The 19,575-nt window shown below is 49.2% G+C and overlaps 1 protein-coding gene across 1 annotated transcript in view; it reads right to left on the reverse strand.

The window, feature by feature from the left end:
• The window catches only part of ncf4 (neutrophil cytosolic factor 4), a 62,508-nt gene extending 45,458 nt beyond the window's left edge, over positions 1-17,050 (reverse strand). Inside the window, exons 1-3 of the mRNA XM_078237481.1 lie at positions 16,871-17,050; positions 16,614-16,698; positions 14,944-15,097 (exon numbers count right to left, since the gene is read on the reverse strand). Coding sequence (XP_078093607.1) covers positions 14,944-15,097; positions 16,614-16,698; positions 16,871-16,896 — 265 coding nt within the window. The 5' untranslated portion in view covers positions 16,897-17,050. The remainder of the gene's footprint in view (positions 1-14,943; positions 15,098-16,613; positions 16,699-16,870) is intronic.
• Between the last annotated feature and the right edge of the window lie 2,525 nt (positions 17,051-19,575).

Here is a 19,575-nt window from a genome sequence, read left to right on the forward strand (position 1 = left end):
TATTTATCCTGCTCATCGCCCTAGCTTACACTAAGGGGCAATTTAGCATGGTCAATCCACCTAACCTACACATCTTTGGAAACTAAGGGGCAATTTAAATCTGTGGAGAGAGAATAGAGCCAATGGTTCAAAGAACAAAGAAAAAGTGCAGTACAGGAACAGGCCCTTCGGCCCTCCAAGCCTGTGCCGACCATGATGCCCTAACTAAACTAAAGAAAAAACCTTCTGCCCTTACTCGGTCCGTACCCCTCTATTTCCTCCCTATTCATGCACCCATCCAGATGCGTCATAAATGTTGCTAATGTGCCTGCTTCCATCATCTCCTCTGGTTCCAGGCACCCACCACTCTCTGTGTGAAAAACTTCCCCGCCCATCTTCCTTAAACTTTCCCCCCTCATCTTGAACCTGTGCCCCCTTGTAATTGACACTTGCACCCTGGGGAAAAAGCCTCTGACCATCCACCCTATCTACGCCACTCATCATTTTGTTGACCTCTATCAGGTCTCCCCTCAGCCTCCGTCCTTCCTAATCCTAGTTGATTCAACCTCTCCTCAGAGCCAATGCTCTCGAGACCAGGCAACATCCTGGTGAAGCTTCTTTGCACTCTCTCCAAAGCTCACCATTTCTATGGTGACCAGAACTGCACACAATACTCCAAATGCGGCCTAACCAAAGTTTTATATAACTGCAATATGACTTCCCAAATCATGAGTCCGTTTTTGTTTCCGATTCCAGCATTCGCAGTATTTTGCCTTTATCTTGATGTGGGGTGGTGCCGCTCAAGCTATAAGCCTCCTGGTGACAGATTAGCGACCTGTTCTGGGAATTACTCGCTGTGGAAACAGCTGAAAGTCTCCTTTGGTGCACTAGGTGTGGGAAGAGAATTGGAATTGAAGAGAATGGTAGAAGCACTCTTTGACAGGGCGCAGGGGAAGACTTACACACTATTCTGAGGAAAATTGAAAAAAGTTCTAGAATTGCATGCCATTCAGCCCAAAGAGCTATCGGATTAGAACCTCTCCTGTACTGTTTCTCCTTATAATCTCGCCATGGCAGATAGTGGAATTTGAATTCAATTAAAGAAATATTTGGTACTAAGAATCTACTGATGACCATGAAACCATTGTCGATTGTCAGAAAAACCCATCTGGTTCACTAGTGTCCCTTAGGGAAGGAAAGGCAATGGCCTAGTGGTATTATCGCTACCCTATTAATTCAGAAACTCAGCTAATATTCTGGGGACCCGGGTCGAATCCCACCACGGCAGATGGTGGAATTTGAATTCAATAAAAGATATCTGGAATTAAGAATCTACTGATGACCGTGAAACCATTGTCAGAAAAACCCATCTGGTTCACTAATGTCCTTTAGACAAGGAAATCTGCCGCCCTTACCCGGTCTGGCCTACATGTGACTCCAGAGCCACAGCAATGTGGTTGACTCTCATCTGCCCTCCAAGGGCAACGAGGAATGGGTAATAAATCATTGCGAAAGGTAGGAAAATGTCGTTAGGGCCAAATCAGATGGATTTGTATTCTGCCCCCACTTGGTTGCATTTACAGAATCATAGAATAGTTGTTGTTCGTCCATCGTCGTCGATGAGGACCTCGACACCATTAGTCATTATGAGGCTGGATGCGGTGTGTCCGAAGATGATTGGTCAGGCCAATTTGGGCACAGAATGCCCTGGCACATATTGGGCAGGCTTGTGTCGGCGCTGTAGTTGTTGCGCTGGTGGCTCTGGACTTGCGCAGCTCGCGCTTAAGTTGTGCTTCAGTATTGCACCTTGCTTCGTAAGCTTGACAGCCCTTGTGGATGAGGCAGCGCCAGGTAGGGCGGTTTTGTGCCAGCGTTTCCCAGGTGGTCGTGTCTATGTCAAGCGACTTCAGGGAGGCCTTGAGTGTGTCTTTGTAACGTTTCTTCTGCCCTCCATGCGAGTGTCTTCCAGCAGAGAGTTCCCCAAAAAGGAGCTGCTTGGGTTTGCGCCCGTCCGGCGTACGGATGACATGACCTGCCCACCGGGTCTGTGCTCTCATCAGCAGTGTGTGGACTGATGGTAGACTTGCTCTAGAGAGGACTTCAGTGTCTGGCACTTTGTCTTGCCATCTGATGCGTAATATTCTGCGAAGACAAGTCATGTGGAAATGATTGAGCTGTCTTACATGCCTTCGATACACAGTCCACGTTTCACAGGCATACAGGAGGGTAGTGAGTACCACGGCGCTGTAGACTTTCAGTTTGGTTGCTGGGCTGATTCCTCGATGTTCCCATACAGTGGAACGCAGTCTACCGAAAGCAGAACTTGCCTTTGCTATTCTGCAGTTAACCTCTGTATCAATAGTCACTGCTCGGGAGAGGGTACTGCCAGGATAAGTGAACTGGTCCACTGCCTGTAGTTTCTGCCCTTTGATTGTGATTATGGGTTCAGTGTGCGGTGCATGAGGAGCAGGCTGGTGCATGACTTCGGCCTTTTAAATGTTGAAGGTGAGTCCAAAGTTGTCACAAGCCGTGGAAATATTTGTCCATACCGACTTGCATCTCTGGCTCTGAGCCAGTATACAGGGCGCAGTCATCGGCAAAGAGGAAGTCTCTCAGAACAGTCTCCTTCACTTTGGTAATAGCTTGAAGTCTCCTCAGGTTGAAGAGCTTCCCATCCACTATGTACTTAAGGCTGATTCCAGCAACACTGTCCTGGAAGACATCATTCAGCATGGCAGTAAACATCATGCTGAACAGTGTGGGTGCGAGCGCACAGCCCTGTTTGACGCCATTGGTGACTGGGAATGCCTCAGAGGATTCTCCGCCGTCCAGTACTCTGGCCATCATGGAACCATCTGAATGAATTTGGGGGGGGGCAGCCGAGCTTTGACATGATCCTCCACAGGCCTTGTCGGCTGACAGTTTCGAAGGCTTTCACGAGGTCAACAAAGATTGTTAGAATAGTTAGGGTGCTGAAGGAGGCCATTCAGCCCATTGTGCCTGCACTGGCTCTCCCAAAGAGCATCGTGACACAGTGCCCATTCCCCTCCCTTTACCCCGCACTCCTGCACATTGCTTCTGTTCAAATAACCATCTAATGCCCTCTTGAATGCCCCAATGGAACCTGCCTCCACCAGAGTTCCAAGATCTCGGGCAACTAGGGATGGGCAATAAATGCTGGCATGCCAATGATGCCCATGTCCCATGAATGAATAAGTAAGAAAATTACTTAGCCAAGTTTCTTTTTCAGACATAACAAATCATATTCAGTTACAGTCACAATAACCAGTACAGCATCTGACTCAACCTTTTTGCAAAGGGCAGTCATTTTGCCTGAAGCACATACTCTGCATTGACAATGCTGTCCTTTGGATGAAATATTAAATAAAAAAGTTTGTTTATTAGTCGCAAGAAGGCTTACATTAACACTGCAATTAAGTTACTGTGAAAATGGCGGCATGGTGGCACAGTGGTTAGCACTGCTGCCTCACAGCGCCAGCGACCTCGGTTCAAGTCCAGCCTCGGGTCACTGTCTGAGCGGGGTCTGCACATTCTCCCCATGTCTGCGAGGGTTTCCTCTGAGTGCTCCGGTTTCCTCCCACACTCCAAAGACGTGCGGGCTAAAGTTTAAAGTTTAATTAGCGTCACAAATAGACTTACATTAACACTGCAATGAAGTTATTGTGAAAATTCCCTCATCTCCACACTCCCGGTAGGTGGATTGGCAGTGCTAAATTTACCCTAGTGTCAGGGGGATTAGCAGGGTCAAAGAGGGTTGCGGTTATAGGGCTTGTGTGGGATTGTGATTGGTACAAACTCGATGGGCCGAATGGTCTGCTTCTGTACTGTAGGGATTCTATGAAAATTCCCTAGTCACCACACTCCGGTGCCTGTTCGGGTACACTGAGGGAGAATTTAGCATGGCCAATGCACCTAACCAACACATCTTTCAGGTTGTGGGAGGAAACCGGAGCACCCGGAGGAAACCCACGCAGACACGGGGAGAACATGCAGACTCCACCGTCTCACCATCCTCTGTGAGAATACAATTACTACTCAGGCAGTGCATCCCAGATCGTAACCACTCGCTGTGTGGAAAAAGTTTCTCCCCGTGTCTCCATTCCTTAATCAGCTTAAATCTTGTTCTTGGTTTCCCTCAGTCAAAACAGTTTTTGATCAACCCTGCCCAGATCCCTCGTAATTTTGAATACATTCATCAAATCTCCTGTCACCTTCCCTTCCCCAAGGAGGGCGCTCTCAACTCCTCCAATCTATTCATGGAACCAAAGTTTCTTATCCCCAATACCCATTCTCGTTCAACTTCTCTGTGCTCTCTCTAATGCCGTCAAATCCTTCCTAAAGGAACTGGATGCACTAATCCAGTTTAACAATTTTCACATGAAAGTAATTAAAACTACTTTTCCCAAAGGGTTGTGAATCTATGGAATTCGCTGCCCCAAAGTGCGGTGGGTGCTGGGACAGTGAGTAAATTTAAGGAGGAGTTAGACAGATTTTTAATTGGTAATGGGTTGAAGGGTTATGGGGAGAAGGCAGGAAAATGGGGATGAGGAGCATATCAGCCATGATCGAATGGCGGAGCGGACTCGATGGGCCGAATGGCCTAATTCTGCTCCTATATCTTAGATGTTACATTCTCTTAGATGTTACCAGGAAAGTGGATGAAGGGAAGGCGGTGGATGTTGTCTACCTGGATTTCAGCAAGGCCTTTGACAAGGTCCCTCATGGGAGGTTAGTTAGGAAGGTTCAGTCGCTGGGTATACATGGGGAGGTAGTAAATTGGATTAGACACTGGCTCAATGGAAGAAGCCAGAGAGTGGTTGAGGAGGATTGCTTCTCTGAGTGGAGGCCTGTGACTAGTGGTGTGCCGCAGGGATCGGTGTTGGGTCCATTGTTATTTGTCATCTATACCAATGATCTGGATGATAATGTGGTCAATTGGATCAGCAAATTTGCTGATGATACAAAGATTGGAGGTGTAGTGGACAGTGAGGAAGGTTTTCAAAGCTTGCAGAGGGATTTGGACCAACTAGAAAAATGGGCTGAAAAATGGCAAATGGAATTTAACGCAGACAAGTGTGAGATATTGCACTTTGGAAGGACAAACCAAAGTAGAACGTAAAGGGTAAATGGTAGGACTCTGAAGAGTGCAGTTGAACAGAGGGATCTGGGAATACAGGTACAGAATTCCCTAAAAGTGACGTCACAGGTGGATAGGGTCGTAAAGAATGCCTTTGGTACATTGGCCTTTATAAATCGGAGTATCGAGTATAAAAGTTGGAGTGTTATGGTAAGGTTATATAAGGCATTGGTGAGGCCGAATTTGGAGTATTGTGTACAGTTTTGGTCACCTAGTTACAGGAAGGATGTAAATAAGGTTGAAAGAGTGCAGAGAAGGTTCACAAGGATGTTGCCGGGACTTGAGAAGCTGAGTTACAGAGAGAGATTGAATAGGTTGGGACTTTATTCCCTGGAGCTTAGAAGAATGAGGGGAGATTTGATAGAGGTGTATAAGATTTTGATGGGTATAGATAGAGTGAATGCAAGCAGGCTTTTTCCACTGAGGCAAGGGAAGAAAAAAACCAGAGGGCATGGGTTAAGGGTGAAAGGAGAAACGTTTAAAGGGAATATTAGGGGGGGCTTCTTCACGCAGAGAGTGGTGGGAGTGTGGAATGAGCTGCCGGATAAAGTGGTAAATGCTTTTAACATTTAAGAAAAACTTGGATGGGTTCATGGATGAGAGGGGTGTGGAGGGATATGGTCCAAGTGCAGGTCAGTGGGACTAGGGAAAAAATGGTTCGGCACAGACAAGAAGGACCAAAAGGCCTGTTTCTGAGCTGTAATTTTCTATTGTTCTATGGTTCTATGTTGTACACCTATGACTGTGTGGACAAATTCCCCTCCAACTCCATTATCAAGTTTGCTGACAACATCACTGTAGTGGATCTCAAACAATGACGCGACAGAGTACAGGAAAGAAATTGAGAATCTGGTGCAACCACAATAATCTCTCCCTCAATGTCAACAAAACGAAGGAAATAGTCATCAACTTCAGGAAGTGTAAAGGAGGACATGCCCCTGCCTACATCAACGGTGATGAAGTGGAAATGGTCGAGAGCTTCATGTTTCTAGGTGTCCAGATCGCCAACAACTTGTCCTGGTCCCTCCACGCTGACACTATAGTTAAGAAAGCCCAACAACGCCTCTACTTTCTCAGGAGGATAAGGAAATTTGGCATTTCCGCTACGACTCTCATCAATTTTTATAGATGCAGCATAGAAGGAATCCTTTCCGGTTGTATCACAGCTTGGTATGGGGCTCCTGCTCTGTCCAAGACCACAAAAACTACAAAGGGTCATGAACGAAGCCCAGTCCATCACGCAAACCAGCCTCCCATCCACTGACTCCGTCTACACTTCCCGCTGTCTCGGGAAAGCAGCCAGCATAATTAAGGACCTCACACACCCCGGACATTCTCTCTTCCACCTTCTTCCATCGGGAAAAAGATACAAAAGTCGGCGGTCACGTACCAACCGACTCAAGAACAACTTCTTCCCTACTGCCATCAGACTTTTGAATGAACCAACCTTGTGTTAAGCTGATCTTTCTCTACACCCTGTCTGTAAATGCAACATTATATTCTGCACCCTCTCCTTTCCTTCTCCCCAATGCATTCTATGAACGGTATGCTCTGTCTGTATAGCGCGCAAGAAACAATACTTTTCACCGTATCCCAATACATGTGACAATAATAAATCAAATCATATCATAGAATCCCTTCAGTGCAGAAGAGGCCATTTGGCCCATTGGGTTTGCGCCGATTCTCCGATAGACTATCTCACCCAGACCCTCTTCCCTGCCCTATCCCCGTGACCCCACACAGTTAGAATCATAGAAACCCTACAGTGCAGAAAGAGGCCATTCGGCCCATCGAGTCTGCACCGACCACAATCCCACCCAGGCCCTACCCCCATATCCCTACACACTTACCTGCTAATTCCTCTAACCTTCGCATCTCAGGACACTAAGGGGCAATTTTAGCATGGCCAATCAACCTAACCCGCACATCTTTGGACTGTGGGAGGATCTGGTTGGTTGTAGGGATTCGCATTCTAATCAGCATTCTGTAACTTGATTTTGTGTCTCTGTGCCCTGTTTGAGAGCACATTTCCACTCCATCTGACGAAGGAGCAGCGCTCCGAAAGCTAATGGTATTTGCTACCAAATAAACCTGTTGGACTTTAACCTGGTGTTGTTAAAACTCTTACTGTGGGAGGAAACCAGAGCACCCGGAGGAAACCCATGCAGACACGTGGAGAATGTGCAAACTCCACACAGACAGTGACCCAAGCTGGGAATCGAACCCAGGTCCCTGGAGCTGTGAAGCAGCAGTGCTAACCACTGTGAACAAAGAACAAAGAACAGTACAGCACAGGAAACAGGCCCTTCGGCCCTCCAAGCCTGTGCCGCTCCTTGGTCCAACTAGACCAATCGTTTGTATCCCTCCATTCCCAGGCTGCTCATGTGACTATCCAGGTAAGTCTTAAACGATGTCAGCGTGCCTGCCTCCACCACCCTACTTGGCAGCGCATTCCAGGCCCCCACCACCCTCTGTGTAAAAAACGTCCCTCTGATGTCTGAGTTATACTTCGCCCCTCTCAGCTTGAGCCCGTGACCCCTCGTGATCGTCACCTCCGACCTGGGAAAAAGCTTCCCACTGTTCACCCTATCTATCCCCTTCATAATCTTGTATACCTCTATTAGATCTCCCCTCATTCTCCGTCTTTCCAAGGAGAACAACCCCAGTCTACCCAATCTCTCCTCATAGCTAAGACCCTCCATATCAGGCAACATCCTGGTAAACCTTCTCTGCACTCTCTCCAATGCCTCCACGTTCTTCTGGTAGTGCGGCGACCAGAACTGGACGCAGTACTCCAAATGCAGCCTAACCAGCGTTCTATACAGCTGCATCATCAGACTCCAGCTTTTATACTCTATACCCCGTCCTATAAAGGCAAGCATACCATATGCCTTCTTCACCACCTTCTCCACCTGTGTTGCCACCTTCAAGGATTTGTGGACTTGCACACCTAGGTCCCTCTGTGTTTCTATACTCCTGATGACTCTGCCATTTATTGCATAACTCCTCCCTACATTATTTCTTCCAAAATGCATCACTTCGCATTTATCCGGATTAAATTCCATCTGCCACCTCTCCGCCCAATTTTCCAGCCTATCTATATCCTGCTGTATTGCCCGACAATGCTCTTCGCTATCCGCAATTCCAGCCATCTTTGTGTCATCCGCAAACTTGCTGATTACACCAGTTACACCTTCTTCCAAATCATTTATATATATCACAAATAGCAGAGGTCCCAGTACAGAGCCCTGCGGAACACCACTGGTCACAGACCTCCAGCCGGAAAAAGACCCTTCGACCACTACCCTCTGTCTCCTATGGCCAAGCCAGTTCTCCACCCATCTAGCCACTTCTCCTTGTATCCCATGAGCCTTAACCTTCTTAACCAACCTGCCATGTGGGACTTTGTCAAATGCCTTACTGAAATCCATATAGACGACATCCACGGCCCTTCCTTCATCAACCGTTTTTGTCACTTCCTCAAAAAACTCCACCAAATTTGTAAGGCACGACCTCCCTCTTACAAAACCATGCTGTCTGTCACTAATGAGATTGTTCCGTTCTAAATGCACATACATCCTGTCTCTAAGAATCCTCTCCAACAACTTCCCTACCACGGACGTCAAGCTCACCGGCCTATAATTTCCTGGGTTATCCCTGCTACCCTTCTTAAACAACGGGACCACATTCGCTATCCTCCAATCTTCAGGGACCTCACCCGTGTCCAAAGAAGCGACAAAGATTTCCGTCAGAGGCCCAGCAATTTCCTCTCTCGTCTCCCTGAGCAGTCGAGGATAGATGCCATCAGGCCCTGGGGCTTTGTCAGTTTTAATGTTCCCTAAAAAACCTAACACTTCCTCTCTTGTAATGGAGATTTTCTCTAACGGGTCAACACCTCCCTCCGAGACACTCCCGGTTAACACGCCCCTCTCCTTCGTGAATACCGATGCAAAGTATTCATTTAGGATCTCCCCTATTCCCTTGGGTTCTAAGCATAATTCCCCTCCTTTGTCCCTGAGAGGTCCGATTTTCTCCCTGACAACTCTTTTGTTCCTAACGTATGAATAGAATGCCTTAGGATTCTCCTTAATCCTGCCTGCCAAGAACATCTCGTGCCCTCTTTTTGCCCTTCTAACTCCCCGTTTGAGATCTTTCCTACTCTCTCTGTATTCCTCCAGAGCTCCATCTGTTTTCTGTTGGCTGGACTTAACGTACGCCTCCCTTTTCATTTTAATCAGATCCTCAATTTCCCTGATTATCCACGGCTCTCGAATCCTACCTTTCCTATCTTTCCTTTTTACAGGCACATGCCTATCCTGCAGCCTTATCAATAGTTCCTTAAAAGACTCCCACATGCCAGACGCGGACTTACCCTCGAACATCCTCTCCCAATCAACATCCACCAATTCCTGCCTAATCCGGCTATAGTCAGCCTTCCCCCAATTTAGCACCCTGCCCGTAGGACAGCACTCATCCTTGTCCATTACTATCCTAAAGTTAACAGAGTTGTGGTCACTATTTGCCACATGTTCCGTTACCGAAACTTTGACGACCTGACCGGGCTCATTTCCCAGAACTAGGTCCAGTATAGCCCCCTCTCTAGTCGGGCTATCTACATACTGTTCCAAAGAACCTTCCAGTACGCATTTTACAAATTCCTCCCCGTCCGGTCCCCCAGCTCTAAGCACTTTCCAGTCTGTGCCAGGGAAATTAAAGTCCCCCACTACAACAACCCTATTTTTTCTGCACCTATCCAGAATCTCCTGACATATCCTTTCCTCCACTTCCCGTGGGCTGTTGGGTGGTCTGTAGTACACCCCCAGCATAGTGACTGCACCCTTCCTGTTTCTGAGTTCCACCCACAGCGACTCAGTACATGACCCCTCTAAGTTGTCTACCCTCTGCACCACGGTAATATGCTCCTTAACTAATATCCCTACTCCCCCACCTTTTTTAGCCCCTCCTCTGTCTCGCCTAAAACACTGATACCCCGGAATATTCAGCTGCCAGTCCTGTCCTTCTTTTAACCAAGTTTCCGTCACCGCAACCACATCCAAATTCCGCACAAGCATTAAGGCCCTAAGTTCGTCTGTTTTACCCGTTACACTCATCGCATTGAAGCAGATGCACTCCAGACCTCCAGGCCCAGTCAGGTCCTCCTCCTCCAGAGTGCTCCTCTTCTTAGCTAGCCTTGCCCTGGCCCCCAGCTCGACCCCAGCCTCAGTATTTACTGACCTCCTGTTTTGTGCTACCGTGCCGCCCCATGACTAAGCCATCTAACCGGCACATCCTTGGACACTAAGGGGCAATTTAGCATGGCCAATCCACCTAACCTGCACATATTGGAATACTAAAGGGGCAATTTAGCAAGGCCAACCCTCCTAACCCGCACATCTTTGGACTATGGGAGGAAACTATGGGAGGAACTGCACCCGGAGGAAACCCAAGCAGACACGGAGAGAACAGGCAAACTCCACACAGACAGGGACCCGAGGTCAGAATTGAACCCGGGACCCTGGCGCTGTGAGGCAGCAGTGCTAACCACTGTGCCGCCGTGCCACCCCAAATGACAATCAGTGTTAGTTTCACCATTGCCGCAGAGGGATTTGAACCCAATCCCCCAGAACGTTCACCTGGGCATCTGCGTTACCAGCCCAGCGACATTACCACCACACCATGGTCTCTCTCCAATCAAAGAGAGATCCACGGTGGCACAGTGGTTTGCACCGCTGTCTCACAGCTCCAGGGACCCGGGTTCGATTCCCGGCTTGGGTCACTGTCTGTGTGGAGTTTGCACATTCTCTTCGTGTCTGCGTGGGTTTCCTCCGGGTACTCCGGTTTCCTCCCACAGTCCAAAGATGTGTAGGTAAGGTGGATTGGCCATGCTAAATTGCCCCTTAGTGTCCAAAGGTGTGCAAGTTAGGTGGATTGGCCATGCTAAATTGCCCCTTAGTGTCAGGGTGATTAGCTGGGTAAATGTGTGGGGTTACGGGAATAGGGCCTGGGTGGGATTGTGGTTTGCGCAGACTCGATGGGCCAAATGGCCTCCTTCTGCACTGTAGGGATTCGATGATTCTATGATACTCAAAGTGAGGGAAAGGTAGGGAGGAATTCTGCGGAGGTGGGAGAACGGGAAAGCAGGGAATGCAATCCAAGCATGAAACTAATGAGATAAGATGGAATAGAATTCTGCACAGTTCCATAAGAGATCCATTTGAAGATTGGTTCATTTAGAACTTGTAGTTGTCCATTTATGTATTAGACTGCCATCTAGTGGAACAAACGCTGAGAAAGGAGTTCGATATCTGTCGATTCACTGAGTGGAGGTGGACGTGGGCAAGGAAACCTTTCGCTGTGATGGGGACAAACTTTGAGGCAGGGCCCTGGATGACTCAACACTGCGACATATTTTTATCGTTATGTTCACGCCGTCTTCAGAGACAAGGGATGGAGGTTCTGGTCCTCAGGATGACTGACCCTCACGGAATAAAATAAGGGACACATTGACCGTGGAACTGGTGTGGGAGAAGGGGTGTTACTGGTGACCGTGACAGCATGTTGGGGGTTGGGGGGGGGTGGTTTGGTGGGCATGAGAGTGTGGAAGGTGGGCGTTGGGCGGTTTTGAGGTCATAATGGCGTGCTGGTATTGTCACTGCACCAGTAATCCAGAGACCCAGGGTAATGCTCTGGGGACCCGGGTTCGAATCCCGCCACGGCAGATGGTGAATTTTGAATTCAATAAAAACCTGGAATTGAAAGTCTCGTGGTGATCACGAAAGCGTTGTCGGAAGATTTACCCCCCTCCCCCCACTGACGCCAAGGTAGGAATAATTCCAGAAAATCCTTCCCCAGTTTCTTAAGGGATTTGAGTAACAGTGGCATTGTTGTGCTGAAATAATCAAAATCTAAACTAGTTCACACATGGTGGCACGGTGGTTAGCACTGCTGCCTCACAGCACCAGGGACACAGGTTCGATTCCCGGCTTGGGTCACTGTCTGTGCGAAGTCTGCACGTTCTCCCCGTGTCTGCATGGGTTTCCTCCGGGTGCTCCGGTTTCCTCCCACACTCCAAAGATGTGCAGGTTAGGTGGATTGGCCATGCTAAATTGCTCCTTAATGTCCAAAGATGTGTGGCTTAAGTGGATTGGCCATGCTAAATTGTCCCTTAGTGTCCAAAGATGTGCAGGTTAGGTGGATTGGCCATGCTAAATTGTCCCTTAGTGTCCAAAGATGTGCAGGTTAGGTGGATTGGCCATGCTAAATTGCCCCTTAGTGTCCAAAGATGTGCAGGTTAGGTGGATTGGCCATGCTAAATTGTCCCTTAGTGTCCAAAGATGTGCAGGTTAGGTGGATTGGCCATGCTAAATTGCCCCTTAGTGTCCAAAGATGTGCAGGTTAGGTGGATTGGCCATGCTAAATTGCCCCTTCGTGTCCAAAGATGTGCAGGTTAGGTGGATTGGCCATGCTAAATTGCCCCTTAGTATCCAAAGATGTGTAGGTGAAGTGGTGGTTTCCGTGGAGCAACTGTGAAGGTGGTCTGCGGGGCACATGTGGGGGGGGGGTGAAGTTTCCATGTAGGAATTCAAGGGGCAGTTTCCGTAGGCAGGCTTAAGGGGTCCATGGGGTAGGTGCTGGGGGTGGGGGATGGTTCTGTCAGGCAGGCATTGAGGGAGTCTGTGGGGGAGGTATGGTATGGGGAAGGAGCGGGTTGGTTTCCGTCGTGGGGGAGGGGTCCATGGAGATGGTGCTCGGGGGAGGGGAGGGCTTCTATTGGGCAGGTGTGAAGGTGGTCCGTGGGGCGGGACAGTGAGGGGAGAGTGAATTCCATGCGGGAGGCGTGGAGTTGGTGTCTGTCGGGAAGGTGCTCAGGATACAGTTCTGCGTTTCCCGTCTGTGATGGCTCATTGCCAAAAAAGGGAAAACCTCTGCCTACTGTGTGTGTGAAAGGATGTTGAGGTTTTTCTCAAAGGTGTGATCAGACCTTGGCTCAATGCCCATCCATCCCCCCCCAGCGCGTTTCCGTGAACGTGTGACTGGTTTTCGAGTCATCGTGGGGAGTGTGGGACAATCAGTCTTGCTTATTCACTGGGTAGGACACGAACAGTTTAAGTTTACCGTGAAAATCCCCCAGTAGCCACACTCCGGCACCTGTTCGGGTACACGGAGGGAGGATTTAACACCTAACCAGCACGTCTTTCGGACTGTGGGATGAAACCAGAGCACCCGGAGGAAACCCACGCAGACACTGGGAGAACGTGCAGACTCCACACACAGACAGTGACCCAAGTCAGGAATCGAACCCGGGTTCCTGGCGCGGTGAGGCAGCAGTGCTAACCCACGGTGCCACCGCGCCGCCCAGGCAGGGAATAGAGGGATAAGGACCGGGTAGAGGCAGAAGGTCTTTAGTTTAGAGACATCATGTGCGGGATTGGTGGGCCGAAGGGCCTGTGCTGTGCTGTTCTTTGTTCTCTAAGTCTCGCAGCTTGTTTGAGGTGTTTAATCTTTGGAGGCAGTGTTGGAGAGAAACAAAATTTTAGCTGTGACCTTTGGGTCAATGAGGAGGGTTGGCTTTGCCGAGAATTTCATGGTTGACCAAGCGCCTTCCTATGAGTAAATCTGTTACAGACATCTGGCACTGATGCGTCATTAAATAGTTCTGCAAGCTCAGTCAGATGGTGCACATTCTCCCAACGTGGACACTTCCCAATCAACACTCTCTCAGACCCAGCACACAGCTCAGGCAAATACATCCACCCAGGACAAAGCAACCCCTCTTGATCAGCACTCCATCCACAAACATGCACTCCCTCCACCATCCACGCACAGTGGCAGCTATGTATAGAATCATAGAATTCCTACAGTGCAGAAGGAGGCCATTCGGCCCATCGAGTCTGCACCAACCACAATCCCACCCAAGCCCTATCCCTGTAACCCCATGTATTTCCCCTGCTTATCCCCCTGACGTGGAGATGCCGGCTCACCTGAAGAAGGAGCTTAAGGCTCCGAAAGCTAGTGGCTTTTGCTACCAAATAAACCAGTTGGACTTTAACCTGGTGTTGTTAAACTTCTTACTGTGTATCCCCCCGACACTCAGGGGCAATTTAGCTAACCCGCACATCTTTGGACGTTAAGGGGCAATTTAACGCGGCCAATCCACCTGAACTGCACATCGTTGGACGTCAAGGGGCAATTTAGCATGGCCAATCCCCGCAGTGCAGAAGGAGGCCATTCGGCCCATAGAGTCTGCACCGACTCTCCTGCAGAGAATTTCACCCCATACCCATGTATTTACCCACTCATCCCCCTAACCTATACACTAAGGGGAAATTTAGCATGGCCAATCAACCTAACCCACACATCTTTGGACACTAAGGGTCAATTTAGCATGGCCAATCCACCTAACCTACACATCTTTGGACACTAAGGGTCAATTTAGCATGGCCAATCCACCTAACCCGCACATCTTTGAACATTAAGGGGCAATTTAGCATGGCCAATCCACCTAACCCGCACATCTTTGGAGCGCGGGAGGAAACCGGAGCACCCGGAGGAAACCCATGCAGACACGGGGAGAACGTGCAAACTCCACACAGTCACCTGAGGCCAGAATCGAACCCAGGTCCCCAGCGCTGTGAGGCAGCGGTGCCAACCACCGTGCCACCCTTGTACCCTTGACTGTCAGTGCGTGCAAGAATTCAATGTCAATGAAGACATCCTGGTAACTTCTACAAGTCTGCTAGGGTGCCTAAGCAGGTACAAACCAGGGGTAGTGACAACCCAACAAGGCCCGTGCTGTGTCTCCTTACCTGGGAGAGAAGGCAATTCACACGTGTAGACATTCTTTGGGTTCTCTGGACTGAACCTCTCCTGAAGTTTGATGTGAAGGTTATAAAACTGCCGGTAGCGGCGGAAGATGAAATACTTGCCGCCACCTTTCTGCTTCACCTGAATTGCAAAGACCTGAGGGAAGAACAAAGCCAACGTTATTGAGATGGGAATCCCAAATGTATCCCAGGGCAAATCTTTTGCCTTCCTTCTTCTATGGGCGTCGTCGGCTGGGCCACCATTTGTTGCCCATCCCTAGTTGCCCTTGAACTGAGTGTCTCTAACAGCCTTTTCAGGGGCAGTTAAGAGTCAACCATGTTGCCGTGGGTCTGGAGTCACATAGAATCATAGGGCGGAGTTTTCTCATCTCGCCCGCCACGTCACGGACCATGCAAATGTCCATTGACCTCGGAGGGGGGGATTTTCTGACCTTTAGGTGAGCCCGGCTAGAAAATCCCGCCCATAGAAACCCTACAGTGCAGAAGGAGGCCATTCAGCCCATATCGAGTCTGCACCAACCACCAATCTGCCCAGGCCCTATCCCTGTAACCCTACATATTTACCCGGCTAATCCCCCTGACACTTGGGGCAATTTAGCACGGCCAATCAACCTAACCCGCACATCTTTGGAGTGCAGGAGGAAACCAGAGCACCCGGAGGAAACCCACGCAGACACGGGGAGAATGTGCAAACTCCGCACAGACAGTGACCCAAGCCGGGAATCGAACCTGGTTCCCTGGCGCTGTGAGGCAGCAGTGCTAACCACTGTGCTACCGTGCCGCCCATTTCATGATCATCATTTAGATTTTTAATTCCAGATTCTTTTTTTAAAATCAAGTTTTTCAATTTCACCATCTGCCGTGGTGGGATTCGAATCCCGGATCCCCAGAGGATTATCCTGGGGTCTCTGGATTATCAGTCCAGCGACAATACCTCCTAATTTTGTATCATCTGCAAACTGACTGATGGCACAGTGGTTAGCATTGCTGCCTCACAGCGCCAGGGACCCAGGTTCAATTCCAGCCTCGGGTCACAGTGTGTGTGGAGTTTTGCACGTTCTCCCCGTGTCTGCGCGGGTTTCCTCCGGGTGCTCCGGTTTCCTCCCACAGTCCAAAGATGTGCGGGTTAGGTGGATTGGCCGTGCTAAATTGACCCAAGTGTCAGGGGATTAGCAGGGTAATTATGTGGAGTTACGAGAATAGGGCCTGGGTGGGATTGTGGCCGGTGCAGACTCGATGGGCCGAAAGGCCTCCTTCTGCACTGTCGGGATTCTATGAAATGTCTAAATGACGAGCATGAAATGGACGGCAGGGTGGCACAGTTGTTAGCGCTGCTGCCTCACAATGCATTTTCCCTCAAAATTCTCCCTCAGTGTTACCCGAACTGGCGCCGGAGTGTGGTGACTAGGGGATTTTCACAGTAACTTCATTGCAGTGTTAATGTAAGCCTACTTGTGACACTAATTAATAAACTTTAGCTTTTATTTTAATACCACTGTACCATCACCTCCCCGCCACTGCTTTGGGGGTATCCTACTGGGCACTAACTGGCTGTCTCACGCCCAAGCACCTGTCGCTCACAACAGCCTAATAAAAAGGTGGCAGGGGGCGGTGGGGGGGGGTGCTGTCCCTTTAAGAGGTGGAATACTCACGTAGTGGCTGTTGAACCTTTTGATGAGCTCTGCATCGGCAATGTGGGCAGAGATCGGCACGTCGTCAGGAAGCTGGTCATAATCGCTGCAACGGGAAAGTGGAATCTTAAGCCGCTGCCTGAAAATCTCCTGCTTCCCAGCCCTCCCGATCAATCCATACCCCCCCCCCCCCCCCCCCCCCCCCCCCCTCCTCCTCCACCCTCCACAATATCCCCCTTCCGTCGCCCCGGGGACCAGACCCTCTGCCTTCTCCTCACCTCTCCTCCCTCAGCTGCCGCTGCATCTCTGAATCACAGGGGCCAAGAGAGAAAAAAAAAACCAAAGTGATAAAATAAAGAACCAGATGATTATCCAGTTGACACCAAAGCCTTCGTCGAGGGATCGAAACTAGATTTGAGGAAACGTGCCCAGCTCCGCGAGTTGCAACTCAGTTCTCTGTGGCAGGGGGGGGGGGGGGGGGCGGGGGGAACTAACTGACCACTCCTCTCTATAAACAGCAACTAAAGGCAGCCAGCCAGAGAGAGAGAGAGAGAGATTCACTATTTTCTCAGCTGCAGTCAAGACCGAAACCAGTTTTCCAATCACCTGACCTGCCTTTTTTTCCTCCCCTCTGGACTGGATGTTCTGGTTTTTTTTTTGAGAGCGCTATCCCCATAAATCTACAAGGCCGAGAGTTCTGGGGTGGAGTTGCTGGCAGGTGTGTCTGACACAGGTGTAACTGCAGAACAAGAGGGACTCGCATTCCTGAAGTGTGTACGGCCTGCTAAGAGTTTCCCAGGCCCTTGATTTATACGAATTAGGAGGAGGAGGATGACCATTCTGCCCCTCGAGCCTGCTCACCCATTCAATAAGACCATTGCCAATCTGACGGCACGCCGGCACAGTGGTTTAGCACCGCTGCCTCACAGCGCCAGGGACCCGGGTTCGATTCCGGCCTCGGGTCACTGTCCGTGTGGAGTCTGCACGTTCTCCCCCGTGTCTGCATGGGTTTCCTCCGGGTGCTCCGGTTTCCTCCGGATGCTCCGGTTTCCTCCCAAAGGTGTGCGGGTTAGGTTGATTGGCCCTTAGTGTCAGGGGGATTAGCAGGGTAAATATGAGGGGTTACGGGAATAGGGCCTGGGGGTGGGATCATGATCGGTGCAGACTCGATGGGCCGAATGGCCTCCTTCTGTACTGTAGGGATTCTATGATTGTAACCACAACTCCACATTCCCGCCGACCCCCGAACCTTTCACCAAACCCGATAACCTTTCACCCCCTTGTTAGTCAACACCTCAGCCTTAAAAATATCCAAAGCCTCTGCTTCTTCCCATCTCCACCTTAAATGAGTAATCCCTTATTTCGAAACAGTAACTCCCCCCCCTCCCCACCACTTCTAGATTCTTCCACAAGAGGAAACATCATAAAATAATAGAATTCTAGAATCCCTACAGTGCAGAAGAGGCCATTCAACCCATCATAAGAACTAGGAGCAGGAGTAGGCCATCTGGCCCCTCGAGCCTGCTCTCTCCCATTCAATAAGATCTTGGCTGATCTTTTTGTGGACTCAGCTCCACTTACCCGCCCGCTCATCATAACCCTTAATTCCTTTACTGTTCAAAAATGTAACTATCCTTGCCTTAAAAACATTCAATGAGGTAGCCTCAACTGCTTCACTGGGCAGGGAATTCCACAGATTCACAACCCTTTGGGTGAAGAAGTTCCTTCTCAACTCAGTCCTAAATTTGCTCCCCCTTATTTTGAGGCCATGCCCCTTAATTCTAGTTTCACCCGCCAGTGGAAATAACTTCCCCGCTTCTATCTTATCTATTCCCTTCATGACCTTATATGTTTCTATAAGATCTCCCCTCATTCTTCTGAATTCCAATGATTATAGCCCCAGTCTACTCAGTCTCTCCTCATAAGCCAACCCTCTCAACTCCAGAATCAACCTAGTGAATCTTCTCTGCACCCCCTCCAGTGCCAATATATCCTTTCTCAAATAAGGAGACCAAAACTGTACACAGTACTCCAGGTGTGGCCTCACCAGCACCTTATACAGCTGCAACATAACCTCGCTATTTTTAAACTCCATCCCTCCAGCAATGAAGGACAAAATTCAATTTGCCTTCTTAATTACCTGCTGCACCTGCAAACCAATTTTTTGTGAATCATGCACAAGGACCACCAGGTCCCTCTGCACAGCAGCATGCTGCAATTATTTACCATTTAAATAATAGTCCATTTGCTGTTATTCTTACCAGGATGGATGACCTCACATTTACCAACATTGTACTCCATCTGCCAGACGCTCACCCACTCACTAAGACTATCTTTATCCCTTTGCAGACTTTCAGCGTCCTCTGCACACTTTGCTCTGCCACTCATCTTAGTGTCATCTGCGAATTTTGACACACTACACTTGGTCCCCAACTCCAAATCATCTATGTAAATCGTAAACAATTGCGGTCCCAACACTGATCCCTGAGGCACACCACTAGTCACTGATCGCCAACCAGAAAAACACCCATTTACCCCCACTCTTTGCTTTCTGTTAGTTAACCAATCCTCTATCCATGCTAAGACATTACCCGTAACACCGTGCACCTTTATCCTATGTAGCAGCCTTTGGTGCGGCACCTTGTCAAATGCCTTCTGGAAATCCAGATACACCACATCCACAGGTTCCTCATTGTCCACGGCACATGTAATGTTCTCAAAGAATTCCACCAAATTAGTCAAACATGACCCGCCCTTCATGAACCCATGCTGCGTCTTCCCAATGGGACAATTTATATCCAGATGTCTCGCTATTTCTTCCTTGACGATAGATTCGAGCATTTTCCCTCCTACAGAAGTTAAGCTAACCGGCCTATAGTTACCCGCCTTTTGTCTACCTCCTTTGAGCGTGTACTAACAACAATCCCACACAGGCCTTATCCCCGTAACTCTACATATTTACCCTGCTAATCCCCCCGACACG

The sequence above is a fragment of the Mustelus asterias genome, chromosome 21, assembly GCF_964213995.1.
Source record: "Mustelus asterias chromosome 21, sMusAst1.hap1.1, whole genome shotgun sequence".
Lineage (NCBI taxonomy): Eukaryota > Metazoa > Chordata > Chondrichthyes > Carcharhiniformes > Triakidae > Mustelus > Mustelus asterias.